The 24,288-nt window shown below is 47.7% G+C and overlaps 1 protein-coding gene across 5 annotated transcripts in view; it reads right to left on the bottom strand.

The window, feature by feature from the left end:
• The window catches only part of ASAP1 (ArfGAP with SH3 domain, ankyrin repeat and PH domain 1), a 313,187-nt gene that overhangs the window by 22,865 nt on the left and 266,034 nt on the right, over nucleotides 1–24,288 (bottom strand). For all 5 annotated transcript variants that reach the window (XM_064476843.1, XM_064476844.1, XM_064476839.1 and 2 more), the window contains 9 exons: nucleotides 22,652–22,815; nucleotides 21,038–21,171; nucleotides 19,032–19,123; nucleotides 13,492–13,678; nucleotides 13,161–13,246; nucleotides 11,930–12,045; nucleotides 11,709–11,776; nucleotides 10,596–10,703; nucleotides 8,243–8,471 (listed from right to left, as the gene is read on the bottom strand). In XM_064476843.1, the coding sequence (XP_064332913.1) occupies nucleotides 8,243–8,471; nucleotides 10,596–10,703; nucleotides 11,709–11,776; nucleotides 11,930–12,045; nucleotides 13,161–13,246; nucleotides 13,492–13,678; nucleotides 19,032–19,123; nucleotides 21,038–21,171; nucleotides 22,652–22,815 (1,184 nt within the window). The remainder of the gene's footprint in view (nucleotides 1–8,242; nucleotides 8,472–10,595; nucleotides 10,704–11,708; nucleotides 11,777–11,929; nucleotides 12,046–13,160; nucleotides 13,247–13,491; nucleotides 13,679–19,031; nucleotides 19,124–21,037; nucleotides 21,172–22,651; nucleotides 22,816–24,288) is intronic.

The following is a 24,288-nucleotide window of genomic DNA, read 5'->3' as shown; positions in this document are numbered from 1 at the left end:
ACACTGCCCCACCAAATGTTTAACACAGGATAGTAGGTACCTGGTGATCCGCAAAGGCTCCAAAAGAGCTTTTTACCTTCTGTACATTAAAAGAAAAGCTCACCGACTGCTGGCCTCCGTCCTTGGGAAAGTTAGCTTTGCTATTTCCCATAACCAGTTACTGGTCACTACCAACACTGACTTAAATCCTTGTTTCTCAAAGATAGTCCTGTCTTGGAAATAAATACTGTTCATCTCAGCAAAATGACCATCTGCTTTAGGATGGAATGGCCCTGGCTGTGTCATTTATTCTCAATCCCACCGACAGGATACATGATGGCAGTCTTACTGTTACCCCACATCAGTGCTGTTTCAGAAATTACTTTACTGCTGTAACGATAAAGTCTTGCATTCGTCTCATGCTTTCCAGTTTTCAAAATGTGTGCCTACGTGCTATTCCCCTTGACTTTCATAGCAACCCCGTGCGGCATGTGGGCCAGGTGTTACTGGCTCCATCCTGCGGCCAGGAAAGCCGGGCAGAGCGCGATCAAGAATACACAGCCGTGTGGGGCAGAGCTGGACCACGACGCGGGTCTCCGGGTGGGGGTGGGGGGCAGGGCCAGCATTTCCTGTGCTCGGCACCCGAGGGAATCAGCAACAACAACACTCAGTACTCGGAAGTGTGACTTTCCTCCTGGAAATAAACGGAGAATAGATAATGGACAGTGCTGAGGTTCTCCAGCAATGATGGGGTTCTCCATCGCCATCTAGGGACTTTCTGACGCAGTGCATCTGAAAGGCCGTTCAATCAGTTCCAAATCCTGCCCGGAAACAACCAGCCAATGGAGCTGTGTCTCTGGGCAAAGTTGTCTTTAGGAGCAATCAGACCAAGGTTGTCCTGTAACCACAAACCAGGCAAAATCAAGCCTCCTGAGTCATTATTTCAAGAATGCAGGGATTCTCTTCATCACATGTCCTCACAGCCTGGTCTTACTTTCTTCATATCAGCTACTACAATCTGTAATTAGCTCATCTTTGCTTACTTGTTTACTGCCTCTCTCCCCCACCAGGCTGCAGGCTCTATTAGGGCCAGGCTTTCCTCTGGCCTGGTGTATGGTGAGCTGAATTTAGTAACAAAGTATCAAACAGATGGATGAATAAACTGCTACTTCTTTTGTTTTAAGGCTAGTGATCCTTAAGGATCAAAAACCAGGGAGAGAGGAGAACCAGGGAGGGATGGTGTGAATGAAGTTCGAAAGGGAATATTCAATACTGTGATCTAACTTCACAGAAAACACACACACAGACCCATGACTGTTTTGTAATAGAAGCGACAGAAAGGAAGATGCCACCAAATCTTCCTGGCTGCTAGGGCATGAGCTAAAAAAGGGTGTAAAAAACTTTGTACCAGACCCCAGAAAAGCAAGCAAAATTTTTTAACTTGTGAAGAGCTCAAAGACTTCCAAAATGAGTAACTAGTCTCTAAGCATGTTACATGCAAAATGACTTGAGTATTGGCCCAGTCAGGAAAGTAGCAATCCTGGCAGGTCAGAGAAAGCTAAACTAAAACAAGTACAGCATCAAACAAACTCAAAAGAGGGGGGAGGCAATGTGAACGGCGTGTGTGTGTGTGTGTGTGTGTGGAGGGGGGTGCTCTGACAGCCCGTTTTCTCCTGTGAACTCCGCCAGGGCCCGTGGGAGTAAGCAGAAAACTCCCCAAACCTCATCTGCCACTAATACTGGCTATTATGTCAAACTATCTTCCAGCGATTTTTCTTAAAAAAATGGGTCTAGGCTTCCAAGGAGTTCTGAGGGTAAATTATGACAAGGTCCTCCCCGAGAAGGCAGAGTGCAGCGCAGCCCTGACTGGGGTCCACCTGCCTGGGCTGCTGTCCTGTACCCCACAGCCTGCTGGGCGCTCAGCTGGACACTCTGCTGTGCCTTCAGCTCTAGTGGCCCCGCTGAACGCCCCTGAGCTGGGCTGCCATGAGCACCTCACCGTCATCAGCTCGGGGAGCCCCCACCGGAGGCCTACAGCTCAGAAGTGTGCCCCGCACGGGGCCGGAGCTCGGGAAGCCCCTGCGCGTGCCGACCCCAGGCATCTCAGAAGCCACCGTGCTCACCGTGTTCCCTCCTCACCTCTGCATCTGTCAGGGGTCAGCTCCAATGTCACCTCACCCAGAGGCCTCCTCTCACCCACCCCTCTGCCCTGGAGCAACGGCTTCTATCTCTGATGTCGCAAGGTTAACAGCATCCATTCTCTGTCCTGCATGAGAGCCACCTGCCTCCTCTTTCCCCGCCTGGGAGCCTCCTCATAGCAAGAGCCACACACACTCTCTCTCTCTTTCTCAGTGCCTGGCATGTCCTGGGCACACCAGGCGAGTCTATGGAAATAAATCACCGTGCAAGTCAGCAGGATTCTTGTTCAATGTCCTTATACTTTTGATTTTCAGTAAAACAGAAAACCCACAGGTCCTCCATGCTGGGAGACCAAATAAAAATGTACCTCTGAAATTTCAAAGGAAAAACAAGACCAGGAAGATGGCTTTAAAAATTATCCTGACAGTTTTGGGAAAAAATTGTCTGTAGAAGTCCAATACACATATTCTAACACGACATTCATCAGTGTTAATGACACAGTTATGTATACCACTGCGGACAACACAAGTGAAAAATTTACCATTTTCTAACGGTTTTCATAGAACAGAGCTTATCAGGGTGGAAAGTTTGTCGCTTTAAAAGTGGATAAGGAAGCAATATATTTGTCTAGAGAAGAGCTGTGTGTGGAGGAGCTATTACTATCTCCAGGCTTGGATGGGGTGAGAGAGGCCCCGCGATGCGGGCTGGAGCGTGGGGGACACCTCGGTAGGTGGGTGGCAGGGCCGGCAGTGTGACACGGTGAGTCACACGGAACGTCACAAGGAACACATGTTAGCTCTTCACATGCCCTTCAAGCTCCTTCCAGGACACTGATCGCTAAGAGCAAGTGCGACCTAGGGGCTTAGGGCTGGCTCTCTTCGCTCACACGTGCACCCAGCACTTCCTCAGCCTCCCGCCACCCCCGGCAGTCAAGAGACCTGGCCGGTGAGCCTGTGCCCGAGGCCACCGCTGGAGGCAAGGGTCACAGACATGCTCTTGGCCAGCAAGGTGACAGACATGTAATGCTTAAAAAGGACTGAGAGAGACTGACAAAAATAGGCCAAAAAAAAAAAGGAAGAAAATCTCACATGAATGAAGGACAACAGTCCACGGGAAGCTTTCAAATGGATCCACTCAAATGGTGGCCTTCCCATGAGATTAAAAAACCCCAGGAAACTCTAGCGTCATCGATACACGAGGAACGTCTCACAGGAAAATCTCTCCCAGGCAAGCCTGATTCATCCAGCCACGCACTTGGCAGCGTCCTTGCCGCCTTCGTGTCCCCAGGCCTTCTCCCTGGCCGCCCCTTCTGCCCTCTCCAACAACTGCCACAGACCTCAGATGAGGTCAGAGAAATGGTGGACTTGCTTCCACAGAGTGTGGGCATGAACGTTGTGCAGGAGGATTTTCAGGAAGTGAACCCCCATACCCCAGGACACCTGGGTTAGTTTCACGAGCGTCCCTTCCTTGCTCTGGGAACACATTTCTGGGACATGCTTTCACCAATTCTGCCGTTGATTATTCACTCAACAAGCACTGACAGAGCACGTCCCCTCTGTGCCGGGCATGCGGGGACAGCGCATTCGTGGCCCTGTACTGGAGGAGCACTCCCTCCCAGGAGACAGTGGAACGATTTCCTTTTGGACCGGCACCAGTGCTGCCCCCGACAGCACAGGTCACCGCATTCTCTCCCCAGGAGCTCCCTCCCCTCCCCTCTCTCCCTCCCCTGGGCCCAGCACACTGCTGAGCTGAACACATCCAGCAGCACCGAACAGGCTCCCGCGGACTGAACGCTCACACCGTGCCTGTCACTGTACAGACACCGTTCCATGTTCTGAGCAAGGACCCAGACAGACACACACCCAATCCTTGTTTTTCAGATGAAAACCCTGACCAGCAAGATTAGTAAATGTGAAAACGAGAGCAGGACAGGGACAGGATGAGCACTCAGAGGCGAGGAACCCCTGTCTCCGGGGTGGGGCAAGGGAGAGAAGGCGAGAAAGCGGGGTCTGAATCCACAGGGGCTCACGGCTGCCCAGCAGCCACGGTCTGCTTCACAGGCAGATCTGCCCTGTATATACAGCATGTTACTGTATATTCCTGGACTAATGAGGGTGCTTAGTTTCTTCACCTAACCTGACAGCAAGGGCAGCAAAGTTCAGCTTTCTCTGGGACAAGCACCCACTGAGCCCCCCGTGTGCCAGCCCTGCACGGCTTCTGCGCAGGTCACCTGCCAGTTTATCAGACCAAGGCTGGAGTCGGTGTGAAACAGGAAGTCCACGTGACAGAAAACGTGCGTAGACTGCAGGATTAACACAGGTACTCACAGGATATGCAGCGGGGCCACCTAGTGCCGAGTCTAGGGGGCTGATTTCATGAGATGGGAATGAATTAAAGTTAGCTTATCGCTTTGTGTTTCTAAAAACATGAAGACTTAGTTCTTTTAAGTAAGTTAAGTAAGCTACTTGGGACCAGATTCATCGTTCAGTGACTTGACGAACCCTTTGAGTTACAGGTGCCACGTCACACCAGGATTCACCATTCAGAGCACCTGCTAATTTACCCGACGTGGGTGGCCTCACCTGGGCTCCTATTCCCAAAGGGACTCCTTTTTAAAGGTGAGGAGGTGCAGTGGCTGTAAAGCCAGCAGCCGTGTCCTCCCTTCCTCTTTGGGACACTGACTAGATGCCAGGTGCTGAGCCGAAAGCTTCCTGTCCTCATGAAACTCCAGAACAATCTCACACCAGGTACAGTCTGTGTCACAGTGGGGTAGAAGGTGCGGAATTGTACGATGGGAGAAAACTGCAGTTCTGCAGCTTAAAATTTGTTTAAAAACAGTTAATCAAGCAAGTAAGCAAGCAAACCAACCATAAGCAAGCAACACTGTTTTTAAGCACCGGTTCTGGGGGACGGCACACGGTACCACGGTGCTCCCACCTTCCTCCCCACCCTGGAGAGGGCTGTGGGGTCAGGGCCTCACTGTCCTGGCAGGGGTCCCTCCCAGGAGTCAAGGGCCCTGCGTTCTACACAATCCTCCTCATGTACTGTCTCCCTGGGTCCCGGGACAACTGTGTGAGGAGGACGGGACAGAGATGGACCCTCTTCCTCAACGTGGGAAAGAAGAAACTAGGAGATCTAGTGACAAGCCATAAGGCCCACTTTAATTTTCTGTCCTGCTTTAGCTACTGCATGACCTGAACCTTCCCAGGGATCTGTTTCCTTAGCCACACAATGGGTGGCAGATGGCATGAACCTTTCAATATCCTTCTAGTTCTAAAAAAAAAGTCAGGTGCTATAAACTGATTTTCACTTAAAGATGAAAAACAAACCAATCTTTGCAATTCTGAAAAACAATCAGTCTTAACAGAGATACAGTGAAGTGGTGGGTGTGGGGAGTTAAGATCCCGAGCGAGAAACCTCTGCGCGCTGCGCTTTACAGCTTTGACTGAATCTCGCCGGACTTCCCATCTGAAGGGTTAGGCAGCAAAATGTTTCTGAGGCTTAAGGCTGGTGTGTTTGGGCTTCTGAACTGCTGGGTTGTCCAACTCTTACTGGAGCCCTGCTCAGGCACAGGGGGCTTTGACTGATGGCAATTTAGGTCAAACTCCTTGCATTTTCATGAGGCAGCTTGAGTTTTTTGAAAGTATCTCTGAGCTGGATTCAGAATAATTCTTTCTGCTTCCCTCCTCTGTATTTCTGTTATTAGTGGAAACTTTATCATGAGCTGCTTCTGCCTCACCGGAAGCCATCATCCTTCCAACCCCCAAGTTCACGGAGTGGAAATGACTTCTGCAGCAAGCAGACACCTCTGCTTCCCTCCGTGGAAAACCAGCAACCCAAAGGGCAGGTCCAAGACATCCTTGTTCCACGCAAATGGCTCAATCAGTTCAACAGAATGAAACGAAGAAAACTTAAGGGCTATGAAACAGAGAATTATCTCTGCACAGAGCACCAGCCCATCTTCAACTATGTCTTCTAAGCGCTCCATTCAAACAGTACCGACATTTTCCAAACGTGAGGGCAAGCTGGCTGCAGGAAGCATCTCCCGTTTCAAGTTCCTTATAAAAGTCACAGGGAGGCCGTGCTCCCTGGGTCTCACTGGCTCAGGCCAAATCTCCGCATCTGATGTCCTGCGAGGCGCAGCCTGGAAGAACACTCTGATTTCAGCGGGGAGGACGTCCACGTTCAGTTGTGGGATTTTGGGGGCGGGGGGTTAGGAGTCTATCCTTAGCTGACCACGGTTGCTGTGGCCAAGTCTCTAAGCGCGTGTTTCAGCAGCTGGATCACGACATAAATTTGGTCTTTGTCTTCTGGGCCTTTGGTAAAGAGCTAACTAGAATTTATTCAAGGCAGGAGAGATGTACTTGGCACCGAGTCAGTCCATTTTATGGGCTTCTCTGTCCCCTTGAGATAAAATTACAGACAGGGGTAGGAGGGAGGTGAGGGGGTCTCTTGGCCCCTAGGACTCTGGTGTCATTCTCTCCTGTCTCCTTTTCCAAGATTCTCCACTACCTGGAGGCTTTCCGAACAGACCCAGGCCTTGCCTGCCTGGAGAGTTCATCACCACTTTCTTGGTAACCACAATGAGGGGGTAAGAACCCTTTCAGGGTAACTCCGTGATCATTTTATTCGGTTTGGCGGTTTCCCACGGTCCTCTTTATGTGCAGAAAGGGATGCTCTGCTCCAAGCAGGTGGCTACCCTGATGGGGGGGTGTCATTACTCAGAGGTGAGCAGCAACACAGTCCTCTTACAGCGCAGAGCTGCACCTCGACACGCTGGTGCTGCACTCAGGCCCGTTCTAACATACTGTGCGGAAGGGTAAGAACAGCCTGGCGGGTGAAACCCTTGGCTTCCGCATGCTGTTGCTGTTCCGGTCACCGGTTATCGCTGATGAGCACCGTTCACGCCCAAGCCTTGTTTTAACTTTCTCCAGTATTTGATAATCTATGGGGCCATTTGGGGTCTCTCTCAGAACACAGCTCCCATTTATAACACCATTTCAATGGAGAATAAGCTCTGAAAAAACAGTGTTTTGAATAAAGCTCACATTTCCCAGAAAATAGCCCCAGTGTGCCTGAAATAGGCACGGCATTGTGCCCCGGGGGCCCGCAAACCTGCGTTAGCACGACCCCGGCACGAGGGAGAACCCTGCATTTGGGTTTAGCAGCCGAGACCAGACCTGAAGCTGCAGCTCTGGGTACCTCTCGAGTCCCCCCCGGGTGGGGTGACCCTTTCACGTTGCCACTTCTGTGTCTCGACTTGTCCCCACGCAGATGGGAACACACGCACTCTCTGCAGATTCGGGGGACAGGACAGGCTCTTCATGGCTACGGTGTAACGTGGTGAATCATCACCCCTGGTGTGAGCCCCATGGGACGTTTGACAACGCACGACACAGTAACCCTCCCTGGGAAGATTCTTCCCCGGGTGGTATCTGGTGCAGAAACACTCCTCGTCAGAGAGCACAGGAGTGTGGGTTCAGGTCACATGGGCGCCGAGTGAGAATCCCAAATACCCGAGAACCTCAGGCCAATCACTCAGCATCTCTGAACCTTGCAGGCCCCCCGTTTGCATGATGCCAGCGGCTCCACCATGCACCTCGCCTGGTGAGCATAGAGAGAAGTGCTGGGCTCAGGGCCTCTCATACAGCAAAAGATTCCTGACTATTAACCATCACTGTTACTTCTCACAGCTTCAAGAGAGGCATTTTAGTGCAGAGGAAAGAAACTTCTCAAAGAGAAACTGAAATTCCACCCCATATTACACAGGAAAGAACACTGGTCTTGGAGCCACATGGACCTTGGACTGAACCTCAACTCTCCCACCGACTGGCTGCATGATCTTGGACAAGTCACCCCATCCCCACCTCCTCATCTGTACAATGGGCACGAGCGCACACACCTCACAGGACGGTTGCGAGGTTCACGGGACAGGGTACGAGCAGTGCCTGTAACACTACTTCTCAGCTGTTACTTGGCAAATGGCAACGTCCCTACTTCAAGCTGCCCCTGACATCACGTCCCAGACTCTGCCACTCAAATGCAACTCTCAGTTTTCTCCTCAAAGCTGGGCTGACTCCCGACTCTGAGGATGTAGTCACGAAGCCCTCCTTGAAGCTCGTACCTTTCACGGTGTTTCTAGGAGGCAGTGGGGGCGCCTCCGCGGTTGGTGACGTAGGCGAGTCTGTGCTTGTGGAGACGAAGATCTGGTTGGTGAAGGCGCCGTAGGAGAGCCGCTGCTTGTCCCGCGGGGTGCTGAATCCCGGCAGCGAGAGCTTGTCCTGGGGGGAGATGCTGGAGGAGTGGCAGAAGCTCTGCGGTCTGGGTGAGCGCTCTTTCTTGATGGGGCTCGGCTGGCAAATGAAATAACAGTGTGGCAGGTAAGATTATAATCGACGGTGACCGGGGGACGTCTGCAGGGCGGGCTTGGCTGGGAATCTGGGTTCCTGTGGCTCTCTGCACTTTCTGAGGTCAGCCACACAACAGCCCAACAGCCATGACCCAGTACGAAGGAAATATCTAGCTAGTGCCCTTCTGATTCTCATGTCATCATTACCAGGGTCACACTAGGGACAAGCTGGTGAGGGATCACAGTAGCAGAAGTATACGGTCACAGATTCAGCCTTTAATGAACAAGTATCTCCCTGGCGCAGGGCACGTTCACCAACATCTGAACCACATTTCCACCTATTTGTAATCTATATTAAGTTCTCCATCCTCACCTCTCTCCTCATTTGACATCCTCTTAGGAAGGAATCTTACCCACACCTGTGGCTGGGACTGCCACTTAATGTGGATGACCCAGACCTGGGGACCCATTCTCAACCTCTTAGATTCTGGACACTTTCACCCACCTATGACAGGTCCCTGGTGGCTGCACTCCTGGTGAGAGCATCAGCACTCACACAACTTCCCAAGTTAGAACCTTCAGTGGCACTGAGGGGCCGTCAGGTCCTGCGTGGAGAGCTCAGAAATGTCCCCAGACCTGTCCCTCGTGCAGGCACTCCCCAGCTCCCATGGATGCACTGGCCTTCTAAACAAGCCCCTGACTCCAGTTTCTTTCAATTCCAGCCCATCTTCCACACCACAGCCAAGCTGGTAGGAAACCCTCTCTCTGACAATAAATCTCTGTTGGCCTGTGACTGCCTGGGTGAGAGCCCAAAGGCTGACATTGGCCCACAGCACCCTTCCTGCCCTTCCTGCCCTGGGCCGCCAGACTTCAGGGCAGCCTCCTGCCTCTCCCCACCCAGTCCATATGAAGGTGCCTCACACATCTCAGAATTTCAGGCCCTTCATGACCCCCTGGCCTTTGCACGTGCTGTTCTCCCTCCCTGAAAGGATGCACGCCTCCCTACTTCCTTGCCTGGACAGCTCCTCCTGCTCCTGAGAGACCTATCTTTCACAGTACTTCCTGGGTAAGGTCCTCACTGCTTGCCAAGGCTGAGCTGGTTGCTCTGCCCTCTGAACACTTCTCAGGAGTTTCCCCAACTCTTACTAGAATGGTTGTCTTCACTGTATTGTTATTTATCTCCTCTCAAAGTGGTGAAGGCCTTTAGGACACTTCTGTATGACCAGCTTTGACTATTCCTAACACCCTGCCTGGGGAAGAGAAACCACCAGATACACATCTGATGAGAAATGCATAAACGAACCTTCAGAGGTAATTAAGAACTGCATCTACGATCACATCACACAGAACTGGGTTTAACCCGATACTGTCTACTTGCTGTGAGACTGGATAAATTGCAAACCTTGCCTGTGTATCAGTTTTCTCTTCTGTAAAATGGGGGAAATAACAATGCCCCAGCAGCCTTTTGGTAAAGACGATCTGATGTAACATAGGCAATGTGCTGACTGTCACCTAGTCCACCTTTAAATACTCGATCAGTGACAACTGATTACTTATTAATTAGCTGTTCTGATGGCTAATTTTATATGTCGACTTGGCTAGGCTATGGTGCACAGGTGTTTGGTCAAACACCAGTCTAGATGTGGCTATGAAGGAATTGTTTAGATGGGATGAACATTTAGGTTAGGTTTTGAGTAATATGGGTGGGCCTCATTCAATCAGTTGAAGGGCTTAAGAAGGAAAAATACTGAGGGCTCCCTAGGAAGAAGGTGTTCTGCCTCCAAACTCAAGACTGCACCATCAACTCCCACTGGAATGTCCAGCTTGCTGGCCTGCCTTGTAGATTTTGGACTTAGCCCCATGATCACGTGAGCCAATTCCTTAAAATAAATTTCTCTCTGTTGCTGTCTCTACACACGCACACACACCCTACTGGTTCTGTTTCTCTGGAGAACCCTAATACAGCTATTGAGCAGTACCCAAGAAGGATCAAAGACTGAACAAAGAAAACGGCCCTGCTACCTCAGGTCATAAGGCCCATCAATCTCACAAAGAACGGATCTTATCTGCACAGTGCAGAACGACTGGGAGAAGTGCTTAGGGATTCAGAGGCATTATTTCCACTCACTTTGTCATCCAGATCATCATCGCTTTCATCCATCTCCTCCTGTCGAAGATTCCACTCATATTCTACGTGGACGTGTGGATTGAACTTTCCAGATTTAGCTTGGGAAAGCTGAAAGTAACAGCAAGTGGAACCATTTTAATTTAAATGCCAGACACTCTGATATTATACAAACACCTTATTCCTGGTTTCAGATTAATCATCAGTCCCTGTACTGTAGGCAAAACTCTGATTACACAAGTGGGATTGCTACAGGGCAGACTTCAGAGGAATTGCAAAAAATTCTAGTTGAGGCCTTTTTAATTTTGGTAACTTGACTTCTCTCCAAAATTAAAAGCTTTCTTAAAATGATTAAAATGAGCCTCCAAACTGCTAATTTCAGGCTGGAAGGCAAAAACAGAGTTAGTGAAGTGTGGAAGGTAGGCTTTTAAAGCCAGACAGTCCCAGTTCAATACGTGGCCCATTTGTTCAGTCATAAAATGGGGCAGGGATAACTCCAACTTCCTTCCTCAAAGGGTTCTTGTGAAAATAGAGAAGTACCAGTGCTGGGCCTAGGCATTTCGGCATTTAGCAGAAACTCAAGGGAAGGTCCCCTGTCTTTCTTAGCTCAACCTCTCCTGTGGTTAAGAGAATCCTGGTCTCCGTAAAGGCCCAGATTTACAAGCAAGAACCAGCGGGACCGGAGAGGGTGAGCATGTGCAGAAGGAAGGGTGGGGGTGGGGAGTGCAGGAAACTGGCCATTTTGAAAACCACTGCACTCTGAACTTTACTTGCCCAAGTTCTGGAACGGGATTCCCAAACAGCTCTTTTCTGTTAAGCTACAGAGAAAAGAGTAATGGCCTGGCAGATAAATAGCAGGACCTTAATCTACAAAACCCTCCGGTAATAAGACCTCTCAAATGCCTTTCAGCCACTACATCGTAACTGTACTCAAAGACATGTGGATGAGCAATGTATCATTTCACATTTTCCAAATGTAGTAGCCTTAGCGCTTGTCTGAATTTCTTTAGCTAAGGTTACAAAAAAAAATCTTCTTTTATATGCAGTGGGGGGTTCCCGAGTACACCCTTCAATAAGGCAGCTGCTCAGGCCACCTCCCCTGCCCACTCTGCTCACCAGATCTTCACACTGGGTGGCTTTCAGTCTCTTTGCTATGTCCAGGGCAGTCTCTCCAGCCTGGTTAACTAAAACAGGGGGATAGATTTGCATGATTATCTAGTACATGACTTGAAAAGGCAAATAACAACACCCAAATTTACAACAGAACAGGCCCGTCTCAGTTTCAGCCAACTAAACGCTCTTATTTTCACTGTTATGAGACACGTGGCCACACGTACCGACATCCACGGTGGGCTTGCTCCGGAGAAGCAGCTTCAAACACTCAGGTTTACCGTACATACTACAGTAGTGCAGAGCTGTATTTCCCAGGGTTGTCTGCTTATCCAGGTTCCCACTGAAAAATTAAAATGTCAGAAAAAAAAATGACTTGCTCTATAACTTAAAACACTTTTTTTCTGTGCTAACAACTGAGTCAAATTTGAGACCTACTTTGTTTATGAGCAGGGGAGATGTTTCTGACATGACCCCTAAATTTATAAGTGACATAATGACGCCAACAGCTAGCACTTATCGAGTGCCTATCTTGTAGGGGACAGAGAGGACAGACACACGTCTCTCACATGTATTAGCTCATTTAACCTTTACACCCGCCTGATGGGGCACGTGTACTATAACCTTTATTTTTCAGATGGAAACAGGCAGAGGATGGAGGGCTTGCTTCAGAGATTACCAAGACATAGCGGATGGAGCAGGCCCTGGAACACCGGCAGCGCGGCTCCGGAGCCAGCGGTCTGCACCACTACACTGAACCACCTCTGCGGTAGCGGCTGGGGCACTGGTGCAACCTGGCTTGTGTCCAGGCACCGTTCTCTGTATGTGGGTTCTAAGCCCCTCACCATTTTCATCACTCTCCTTTGGATGAGCTCCAGTTCCTCCTCCGAATCTGCGGCTCACAAAACTACCCAGTAAAGAACCCAGCAAGACCAAACCTCCTGTGTTCGGTATTACCCTCCTCTTCACATCCTTAAATCTGAATTAGCTTTTGAGTCATCCCCACACACTGATGTCTTATAAACAACTTATGAGCAATAAAAACTCACAGATCTGTTACTTGTGCTGTTAAGTCTCCTTTCTTTCAACCTCCTTTAATGCAGCAGGTTTTGGACACAGAGATAAGGTTTTACATTTATCTAGGCCAAGGGTTGGCACACTACAGCCTGCAGGCCATATCTGGCCCTCTGCTTATTTTTGTAAATAAAGTTTTATTGGAATATGGCCACACTCACAAGTATGGCCGCACACACCTGACAATATGTAACACTGACTCCTGGCTGTTTTCACACCATGATGGCAGCGCTGAATGGCTGCGACAGACATTTCACGGCCTGCAGAGCCTAAAACAGTATCTGGCTCTTTACAGGAAAAGCCTGCCGGTTCCCGATCTAGGCCACCAACAGGGCTGGTCTGTGTTAACTTACAAGGCACATTCAGAGAAAATAAAAACTGTACCAGTTTTGCACAAGGAAGTCAACCAAATGGAGAGATGTCTGGTCTGCGGTTCGGACTGCAAGATGAAGGGCTGTCTCCCCGAGCTCCTAAAAGGAAAGGATAAGTCTAAATAGGGTAATCACATGTCCTGCTTTGCCCAGACAGGCTTCGTTGACGTCAACGGCCCCAAAGTCATTTATTAATAGCAGCCCCTCTCACTCTCACGTTGTCCTGATTCAGACATGGTCACTGAATGTATCACAGTCTCACTCCGTGGTGTTCTAATACGATGAGCCACCTTTTAAACTGATTTTCTGCACCCTCTTCCTTCCTGACCTTAGCGAAGCCTTACCTGTCCAGGTTCCAGCAGCGGCTCCATTAGCTCTACCCCCTCTGCATAGACCTGGATCAGTGCAAGTAAATCCCTGGATTTGATGGCCTCAAGCAACTCATTCAGTTTAGCTGATGACGATGAACAGGTCTTCCTTGAAAATCTATGATCTACATACTTTGCAGTGATATATTCTTTCCGCACAGTCCTAAAATAGAGCAGAACGAAGCAAACTAAGACTTTATTTTCCAAAAGCTAAGAAAGATTTACATTTTTCTGACACAGTTCTCTCTGAGAAGAGTTATTTTCATTAAGATATACTTCTCTTCAACATTCCAGCAAACCAGGTTAGACCAAGTTTATTCCAACAGAGACAGAATGAAGAAACCCACAGGGCCCTGAGGCTCTGCAAGGCTTGGATCAAAGCCTTGCCCACAGGCCACGCGCTGAGCTCCGGAAGGACACAGACGGCTATCTGTCCTGCCGTGGATGACTTGTTTAAAGCCCAAGTGGGCCTGCTGCGTCTCTCCTTCTCTTGAGGACTCACCCCTTCTCCACTTCAGTCTGAGTAGTCCGAGTGGGACTGAGCCCACTTCCCAGCTGCGGGGTGAGTCTATGACTTAAGTGGCCTGATGGTCACCTTTGTCACCTTTGGGGAAAGGCTGAAATGGACGCTGGCTCAGAGGGAAGGAGAGACAAAAGTCATCAGGTCGAGCTAGGGTCCAGACGACACTGTTAGACATCTTGGATCCTGCTACACCTGAACTCACCCTTTGAATTTTGTAGTTACCTGAGCCCATTAATAAAAAGACAATGAATGTATTTTGGGTTCAAATCCTAGTCCTACAGCATACCAGCTGCATAACCTTGTGCAAACTCACTAATCTTCATGAGCTTCAGGGTTTTTTGTTTTGTTTGTTTATTTGTTTTTAATCTGAAAGTGGGGATAGTAACTCACTGGTATATTTTGAATTAAAGAACGTACAACACCGAGTAGGTGCTTTCTTCTTTTCAAGATGGCTCTAATTCATGGGACATAAAATTTCTTGCTCAGAAACAGCCATAGCAAGTGTAGTAGCTACGGCTGTTTCCCACATCCCACAGCCCAGCAACACTGCTTGAAATTGTGCTGATGCCTTTTTCTTTCATTCTGAGTTGGCAGCAAAGAGTTGAGCTGGTTGATGGTGGCACAGAGCCTTTGATGACTTGCAGGTTCTGCTCAGTAACCAAGATCATACACTCAAGAGCGTCCCTTATGCTTAAGTCAGAGTCCTTCTTGAATGGCTGCAGCCTGGTGAGTCGGAGGACTTCTGGACAGCTGAAAGACTGGCCTAAGACTGGCTCCTAAGATGTGCGGCAGGTGACTTACAGAGAGTCTGAAAGGCAGATACTGTGTGATGGATGGGGCCTCATACTGAAGAATTAAATGACTTCATTCAAGTCTGATACCACTAGAGGAGGGGCCAAGATGGTGGAGTAGAAGGACGCTCGTAGCTCACCCTCTCCCACAAACACACCAAAACTCATATCCACGGACCCACCCAGCCAACAAGAGCACCTGCTGAACTCCAACAGAACACTGCCCTCTTCAAGCCTGACACCACTTGCTAGCTACACAACCCTGGGTGAGTCAAGTTCTCGCTATGCCTCAATCTCCTCACCTGTAAAACGGTAGTAATCACGCCCGCCTTACTACCTTCCAAGGAGGCAAACATACAGGTATGGAACCAGGAATGATGTCCGGCTGGGCTTAATCTCAAAGCTTCCTTTCTACTGGTATCCAGGGGGTTGGACCAGGATCAATGGTGGAAAGTTACAGGGAGGTGGATCTGAGACAGCCGTTTCCATGTGTTAAGCTGACCTGCCCCCAGGTCTGCAGGTGGGCTCCTGACGCTGGAAATACCCCATAGATGCTACCTAGTAATCTGGCAGAAAAGACGCAAAGGGCACTGAGGTTATCTGCCCCGGGTCACCTTGAAGATCACCTCCAACCTTGGGTCTCCAATTCTGTGGCTGCAGAAAGTGTCTGAGGTCTCATCAGGCAGGATGTGTTTAACCCTTTCTGTGCACTCAAGAGTTATTCCCTTCTAATTACAAGTAGTTCCCTGGCAATGGAAAGCTTTCTGACAAGGGGCAACAGGGAGGGTGGAAAACAGACTTATCTGAAAGGCTGAACAACACAGTGCTTGATGAAAGATAGCTTTCTCCTTTCATCCTCCACCAAACCCAGTCCTTCCTACCCACCCTGGTTCAGGTAATGGTAGTGACCATTTACCTAGATGTTCAAGCCAAAACCTGTAGGTGTCACCTCGACAATTCCCTTAAACATCCCATATTTAAACTGATGAGCAAATTCTGGTGGTTTCCCTTTAAAGTACCCTAAGAATTCAACTACTTTTCACCACCTCCACTGCTACCATCGTTGTCCAATTTATCTTTGTCTCTTGGTGGATCTGGTAAAACTTTCTCTTCAGCCTATTTCCACCTGTCCACCCCACTACCCCTCAGTCTGTCCTTCTCTCATCAGCCACAGCTGGGCTTCGCCACCTCTGCCCTACTGACACTCGGGGCTGGATAATCCTTTGCTGTGGGTGGTGCCCTCACACATTGTGGGACATTTGGCAGCAACCCTGGTTTCTGTCCTCTGGACACCAGCAGCACCTCCCCAAGTCATGACAACATGTCTCTGGACACTGCCAAGTGTCCTCTGGGGGGCAGGGCAAAACTGCCCTGGCTGAGAACCACTGAGCTACAAGGATCCATTTCAAACATAACTGATCAAGTAACTCCCTTTGTTTGAAACTTTCTAATCACACTAAGAATAAAATCCCCAAAACATTTCACGACCTCCAAGGCCCTGCGTGTCTGGCCCGTCCCTGTTTCACGTGGCGTCTCCCAGCACCCCCTCCTGGCTCGGTTCTCTCCAGCCACACCTGCCTTCTTGTTCCCGTGTGAACACGCCCAGCCTGCCCACCTCAGGGCGCCCACACACACTTATTGCCCACCTGCCTATGCCCATCCTTCCAATCCTCTGCTCTCAACTCAAACATCAGGTTCCTCAGACCCTCCCTGACCCGCTAACAAAAATGTCCCTGCACCTCAACCTCTCACCCTGTTAGGATTTCTTCCTAACCCCACTGCTGCGTGAAATGATAGTATTTACTTTCCCTTCCCTGCATTTTCTACTCCCTTGTCAAAGTGTTAGCAGGATGGGGGCCGTCTTGTTCACGACTGTATCTTCAGCACTGAAAAGTGTGCCTGGAACACAGAAGTTGCTTAATGAATCATGTGAGTGGTTTAATTACATGCTACTGGAGATTCACTTCATTCTTCCAGGTTGCTGGCTGAGTAAGAGAATCTTAACAGTAATAAGCACAATGACAATGACAACAGGAACAGTAAACACACAGCACTCTCGATGTGCCCAGAGCAGCTCTAAGCTCTTCTCACTTCACCCAGTCAGTTCTCCCCACACCCTCGGAGGTTGGCACATTTTTCGGATGAGGAAACTGAGGCACAGATGGTCAAAGCTACTTGCCCAAGATCACAGTTTAGGAAGAGGCGGGGCCAGGATCCGAGCTCCGGGAGTCTGGCTCCAGCGTCTACAATCTTAACCACTATTTTCGAGATGCGGAGAACCACGAGCTTTGGAGGGGAAGGTCTGATGGAGGCCAGAGTTGCTGGGGCGGTGTGGATGCTGCCTCCCACAGGCGAAGCGGGAAACAGAAATCTGAGCTGTTATGAAATTTATCCTAAAGTAATGCCTTTGAGTTTTGGGTCGTGTAAACACTTAAAAATGCTGGTGTGGGCAAGATGGGGCCGTGTGTGCCTGAACACATACCATCACCACGTTTGTGAAATAACCGCAGATCATAATTGTCTGTGGTTGTCTTAGGATCAATCTAGCTTCTGAAAGTCCTGTTTCTCAGTAATGCATGAGCTCATTGGCGTGAAAAAGCCATCCAAGTGGTTTCTGTGCTAGGGTGATGCTTGAACATCTTAAGCCAGACGCCGCCCAGATTAGGTTAGGGTACTACGTGTGCCCCCAACACTCTGAGTTTTCTTCTGTGACACTTGGTACAATTATGACTAAACAATTAACTGTTTAATTTCTTGGTTCATACTGAGCTTCCTCTCTAGGCTCCAGGTCTCATGAGCACAGGGTTCTATCTACTTTGTGTTCTGCTGTTTCCTGAGCCTCTACCCTAACATGAGACACAGAGTAGACATACAATATACATTTGTTGAATTCAAGAAAAGACAACTGCCAAGAGGCCTTCTGGGAGACTGATTTCATAATTTCAGAGTGAAACAAACATGTCCCTTGAATGTGGCCCATAACAGTTCTAGTGCTTTGCCAATTTGGTGCCTGAATAACCACTGAGGAGGGGCTGGCAAAACATTCAGGCTGGTGCTGATTTCACAAAGGCTTCCCTGATCACTTGCTAGAATTAAATCTCTTTTCTCCTGTTCATCCACACGATTTAAAATTTTAAAGGGTGAATTCAATGTAAACATTTTTGAATAGGTTTAAAGACTCAGACGACTCAACCAGAAAAATATCAGAAAGTGTTTACCAAGGGGTCTCATGCCTATGTCTGCCCCAAAGTAGGCACTTTTATTAGTTTCCTGGGTATTTTCCAGTGTTTCTTCAAACAAACCCTGTATCTTTGTTCAAATAAATCTATATGTTTATATATTCTTCACTGTCCAAATCTATTTGGTGTCTGAGTCCCCACAGTGAAGATGAGAATTCAAAAGTGAAGGGATTAATCAGTAAATATCCCAAAATTCAGTTCCTGAGTTTGGACAGGGTGTTGTGGTCCAGGGCGGCGGTGGTGGGGCTGGGGGTTAATGTGCACAAAGGCAGTGTGCTGTGCACAGTGCTCTGCACCCTGCTGTTTCCACCTGACGGTAATCCCGGAGATCATCTCAAATCAGGACACAAGGAGATTCCTTACTCCTTTTTACATCTGCAAAGTGTTCCGCTGTGTGCTCATACCTTTTATTTAATCGTATGTCTACAGGAAGACGCTTGAGTTGCTCCTAATCTTTTTCTATTACATAACAAGAATAACTTCCCAGAAGTAGGACTGCTGAGTCAGGGTAAATAAATTCCTAACTGTGATAAATGTGGCTAATCTGACCCTTATGGACAGGGTACCATTCGCACCCCCACCAGCAACACAGGAGAGGAACTGTCTGTTTTCCTGCAGTCGTGCCAAGTGGGCTGGTAAGTACTTGGATTTCTGCCAGTCTGATAGCAATCTCCCATTGCTTCTGTCTGTCTCTTATTTATCACAACACGTGATGATTGAGAGATAATTGTCCGTATGAGGATTTATCCTCCACGGAGCAGCTGCAACTCCCAGGGGAGGGGGATGGTGAAAATAATTGGCGCATTTCAGAAATATACTTCAAAATACGTTACTTTGCTCTTATTTCCCTCATAATGAGATCTCCTCTGGGGGAAAAATATTACAACCACTGAGAAGTTTTGGGGGGGGGGTAGACAAACAATTACAGAGCAGTAAAGAACTCAATGTATTAGAAGTACTTACATGTCACTTGAAGGAGTGGGTTTTGGTGAGGGGCTGGGTAAATTTGCTTCCATAATATCATTAAAACTATTGTTTCCTACATTCTTGGCCAGCTGCAACATAAACAAAAATAAAACAATATGGCAAACTCCTTACTACTAGTTTAAGAGTTTCCTATCATTTGCTTTTGAGATTTCTGAATACATATTTCCCTTCATTTGACCCATTTGAGCCATCCATCCATCCAGTCAACAGAGAATGTAATGAGCACATACTACATGCCAGGCACTGAATTTCTGACTGCTGGAATCACAGAGATGGGTGAACCATGTTCCCTCCTGTAGGAGTAAATGGACCAGTGGGACATGGATAAGAAGACCAGTAATTTTCACAAAGACAATGTGATAAACACTATACTAGAATAGGATGTGGTCCTACACACACACACACACACACACACACACACACAAACTGAGATTAGAAAGAGTAGGTTCCACATATACATCTAGGTTAAATACTTAATGAACAGCAATAGCTTTTCAACCACCATCACAACTCATTTTAGATAAAGCAGATTTTTTTTAATGAACTTTTTTTTTTTTAGGGGAGGAGGTTAATTGGGTTTATTTATTTCTGTATTTTTAGAGGAGGTACTGAGGATAGCATGTGCTACATCACTTGAGTTATACCCTCCCCACAGATGAAGCAAATTTAACACATGCTGGACAAAAAAGAAGGTAGGACTCCTTCGTATTTGGGGTATAAATTAAGATGGTGCAGGCAATTAATAAAAAGGCCCCAAGAAGCATTTTCCTTCTGGGTTTAAGACCCTCCCAAGAAAATTTGTCTTGAAGGGCTTCTGGTCATTCAGATAATTTGGGGATCAATGCAAAGTGTAAGGAACATTCACACGATCAGGTTTCTTGGGTTTACGGTACATTAAGTGTTTAGGATTCGACGCTTCCTATTTCTAGTTGTCAAACTGCGTTTCATTTATACAAGTCAAGGAGAAGGACTGACACCATTATCATACTGAAGAAGAACGTCTCAGGTATGAGGTCTGAGCCTTTCTGTACAATCCTGAAGTGAATTAGGGAGCCATGTACCTCTATGATACTTCCTCAATCAAGGGGCTCATACACCCCCAGGCAGACCACATTGTTTGATGGGTGCTCAGATGACAAAGGCTGCCGGCTGGGTGACTAACTGTCCTGACTTTGGGGTGCTTTTCTCCAGACAAGGCTAGTAGTGATAAGCTTTCAGATTTTTTGAGCCCCAGGCTCATTCAGGTTCTGCTCAAGAGCCACCTGAGGAGAAGCCCTGTTTTACTTCAAACACTTTCACCCTCAGTATAAAGACTCTCTGACAGTGCACCAGGGTTCCAATCACGCAGGACCGGGCGCGGGGCCCCAGGTGTTATGGGAGGTACCAGGTGGGCCTTCCCCTCCTTGATTTGGTGATCTGCGGGATCAGTTTAACTTGGACCTGATGAGGCTCCTTTTCCACATCACAAAGCTAAACACCATGACTTCACACACAACTTTTTTTTCTCACTACCTAGAGAAATTAAGGAATGGTTAGTTTATGGTAGGAGCGAACAGGCCACTCCCAATTCACATGTACTTTTATAAACTTATAACCAGTGAAAATACAGAAAAACTCTTCAGTCATCACTGTGTTAAATAACACAAGGCACTAGGTAAAGCGAACATGTGAGCTCAGCATCTAACTCCCTTCAGTGCCGCGTCAGTGACCCGCACAACAAAGTCATTCCTAAAGGAAAAAAGGCAGCTTTGAAAAAGCTTATCCCCAAAGAAAACAGCCGGTTTAGTAGAGCTAATTATAGAAACGTATGATTTGCCAGTTCCTCAATCAGGAAATAGAAACAGCATTACGCACCACAAAATTTACATTTTAAATACTATGCAAATTCACTAAATTCAGGAATTGGAATTCTTTAAACTCAGCAGAAACAGTCCCCCCGCAAAGGAATATATTAAATACATTCATGACAGGTCACTACTTACCAAGAGTTCAGACGTTCCTAATTTGTCTAGTTCCAAAGACTGAATGCGAGAAATATGAACCCCCATTTCCCTATGGATGCCCGAACATTCTATACAGGTCAAAATGCCCAAGTTGGTTGAAAGCCAGGTGGGTTCTGTGGAAAGAATTTTAAAGACAAGACACCTAATTTTAGTGTGCCAACTACACAGGAAGCTAAAACAGTAGGAAAATTTGTTACAAATGACAAGGGGAAGATTTAAATGGAAGAAATGGATGCCTGCAGTTTAGCCTACGGGCTATAAAAACTAACCTGTTAGACAGCAAAGAGTGTGATAAGACAAAAAAAAATTCCATTTGATGTTGATCATTAAATATCAAAAATTAAGTGCTTCACTTTTGCAAAAATGTGAGAAAGACTTTTCCCAGGAGGCCTATGAACATCCTTAGGCCATGACTGCCCACTGCCAGTATCACTCCCGAGAGTGATGGAGTGAAGGCTTATTAAGTCCAGCTCCCAGGGACCACAGCCATCGTTCACCTCCAAGCTACAACTTGCCTCAACCCCTCATCCTCGTTATGGCTTCTCCACAAGGACTCTTGCTAATGAAACAGCTTTTTCTAGGACCCCTAAGGGCCCCAGAACACAGGGACAAATATTTCTATGTTACCAAAATCTTCAGGGTTTCTTTTCAGTGGCAAGCCTCTTTTTGACTGGTTAATACCTGAGTATTTACTCCTCCCCTGCCATGTCCCGACACCGTGATCACTATCACACATGCACACGGAAGCAGACAACATGGGACTTGCCTCTGAGGTGCTCGTGGCATGCTACATAAAGAAGTCTGCTGGCCCAGGTAAAGCAATAGGAAAGCACATCACAGTGCTTAAGAACGGGCCTGCATGACGTCCTGAGCCCTAGTAGATTCTGTGGCTTTAGGCAAGTCACTCCACTTCTCTGAGCCCCCCATTTTCTCATCTGTAAAATGGGGGCAGTATTAGGTATCCTACTCAGAGCTTCCGTGAGGGTTCAGTAAGATATTATCAGCACAACAACTAGGACAGTCCTTATTACACTCTAAGCACTGAGTGCGTGTTAGCTACCCAAGTACCACAGATGCCAAGTGAGAACAGACATCTGGAGGAAGGTGACACAGTGCAATACAGAGGTTGGGGAGCGTTCACTGAGGAGAAAGGAAGGGAAGAAGTGCACTGTGTTCCAGCCAATGTCACGTACATGGTTCCACTGAGTCCTCACAGCAGCTGAGGTTTGGGACCCCACTTTTAGGAAAAGGAAACTGAAGATCAGAATAGTAAAGGGATTTAGCATGAGGTCAGCCAGGCGGTGAGGGGCAGGCTGGGGATTCAAAACCAGGAGGATGGACTCCACATCCAGGGCTCTCTCCTTACTGCCCATGGTGCCTATTTAACTGGACCTTACAGGAAAGGGAGCATTTTGGCAGGTGACCATTTAGGGAGAGCAGGTGGGAGCTTTCCAAGGAGAGCAAACAGCAGGGCTAAAAGCAGCTCAGAGGTGGGACCACTCAAGCTGGGGAGGCGTGCTGGGAGATAAGGCTTTGAAATAACTCGCTTGTTCATTTTCTGCAGGAAGAGAAGGGAGGTCTGGCGGCAAATACCTGACGAGCCGCAGTCGCAGCAGACGTCGTTCCCCGGGAGCCGCTGGACGTCCTCGATGATGGCTTTTGTCAGGTCTTCCAGGCTGTTCTCCCCCGTGCTCTGCTCCCCGCGGAAGGCCATGGTGAGGGCCTCTTCTTTGCTGTTCGTCAACACTGATATCCACCTGTTGTCAAACACAGGAGGAAGGAGAAATAGGGGCCTGGCCACTGCTCTCCCCTTGCATGGCAAAACAAATCTATTTTCATCCAGAACTTATAAGAGACCCCCTCATAGCAATAAAATGAGGAAAAATGAAGGAAATTAAACCTGAAAGAGAGAGAGCATTGAAGAGTGGAACATAACACATAGGAAAAAGTGAGAGAAAGAGAGAGGATGAGAGGCGAACACCAACCACCCAGGACTTGTGGGAACACACAAGGCGCCTGCATCTCTGCGTGGACTGAGGGAAGGGGTGTCAGAATGAAGGGGACTCAGTGTGGGACCAAACCTGTGCAGGGATGAGAACGAGCAGGCGAGAAATGAACAGGAGGCAGAAAGACAGTTTAGCATAAGGCATCTGTCTTCTGGAAGTCCAAGTCAGCGGGGACACTTAAAAGTGAAAAACGAAGGGATACTTCATTAGCAGCCATGAAAATTCATGTTTATGAAAAAGGTACCTTATCATGGAAACATGCTGATGTTTACAATATGAAAAGTGCTATATACATAGCATGACCACAATAGGTACCAAACAAAATAACCCTTTCCTACCAATCTATGCATAAAACCACCTAAACACCCAACAACAGGGGGCTGATGAATAAAACCTGAAAAAAAAAAACCCCACAAAGTGGACTAGTTAACCAGGTATCGAAATTTAAGTTTTCCACCAATTTCTGAATGACACTGGGGACATGCTCACAATATAATGTTTTGTGAAATAAACAGGGAAAAAAACCCCTGTTATGTGCTATAAGATCAAATTTAAATGTATGTGTAAATTATATATTTTGTTTAGGGAAGGAAAGGCTAGAAATTCACCAAAATGCTAACACTGCCAGTCTCGAGTGACCTTCTGTAGGACAAATAAATAGACAGACTGCTTAACTCTGTGCCTTTTGGCAATTTTCCAGATGTATAATGGGCTTGTATTACTTTCATGAAAGAGGAAAAAATAGACAAGTTAACTTTTAAAGTAGAAAATGAAAAACATTCCTAAACCATGGTTTGTTCCCACCTCCTGCACAGACAGCTCATAACCACTCTCAACAGAGAACACAGAAGTCCAGAACTGTGTCTTGAAGGAAGTGTGCATAGGAAACAAAGGACTACCTACCAAAGGCTTGGAATAGGTAACAGAGACAGCAATGAGAATTAAAAACCAAAGCAAACCGCCTGGAATTGTGAACTGCAAGTCACACCTCTGACTCTAGGTGGCGCTCACCTTCACTATGTCGGGAGAAATAACACAGCTCAGCTTTTCTACTGAGCCAGAAAAACCAATGCTTCAAAAATCAACTGTCTGGGAATGGAGGGTGGGTTTGGGTGGGCATTTAATACCTTTTAAGTTAAATAATTTTTTTCTGTCATTTAATCTCAAGTTAGAAACTAGAAATTGTTCTGTTAGAAACAGTTCAAGAACCTGGGCTCCACAGGA

The sequence above is a fragment of the Camelus dromedarius genome, chromosome 20, assembly GCF_036321535.1.
Source record: "Camelus dromedarius isolate mCamDro1 chromosome 20, mCamDro1.pat, whole genome shotgun sequence".
NCBI lineage: Eukaryota > Metazoa > Chordata > Mammalia > Artiodactyla > Camelidae > Camelus > Camelus dromedarius.
The sequence above is the reverse complement of the archived record's forward strand: the minus strand, read 5'-3'. Positions and strand labels throughout refer to the sequence as shown.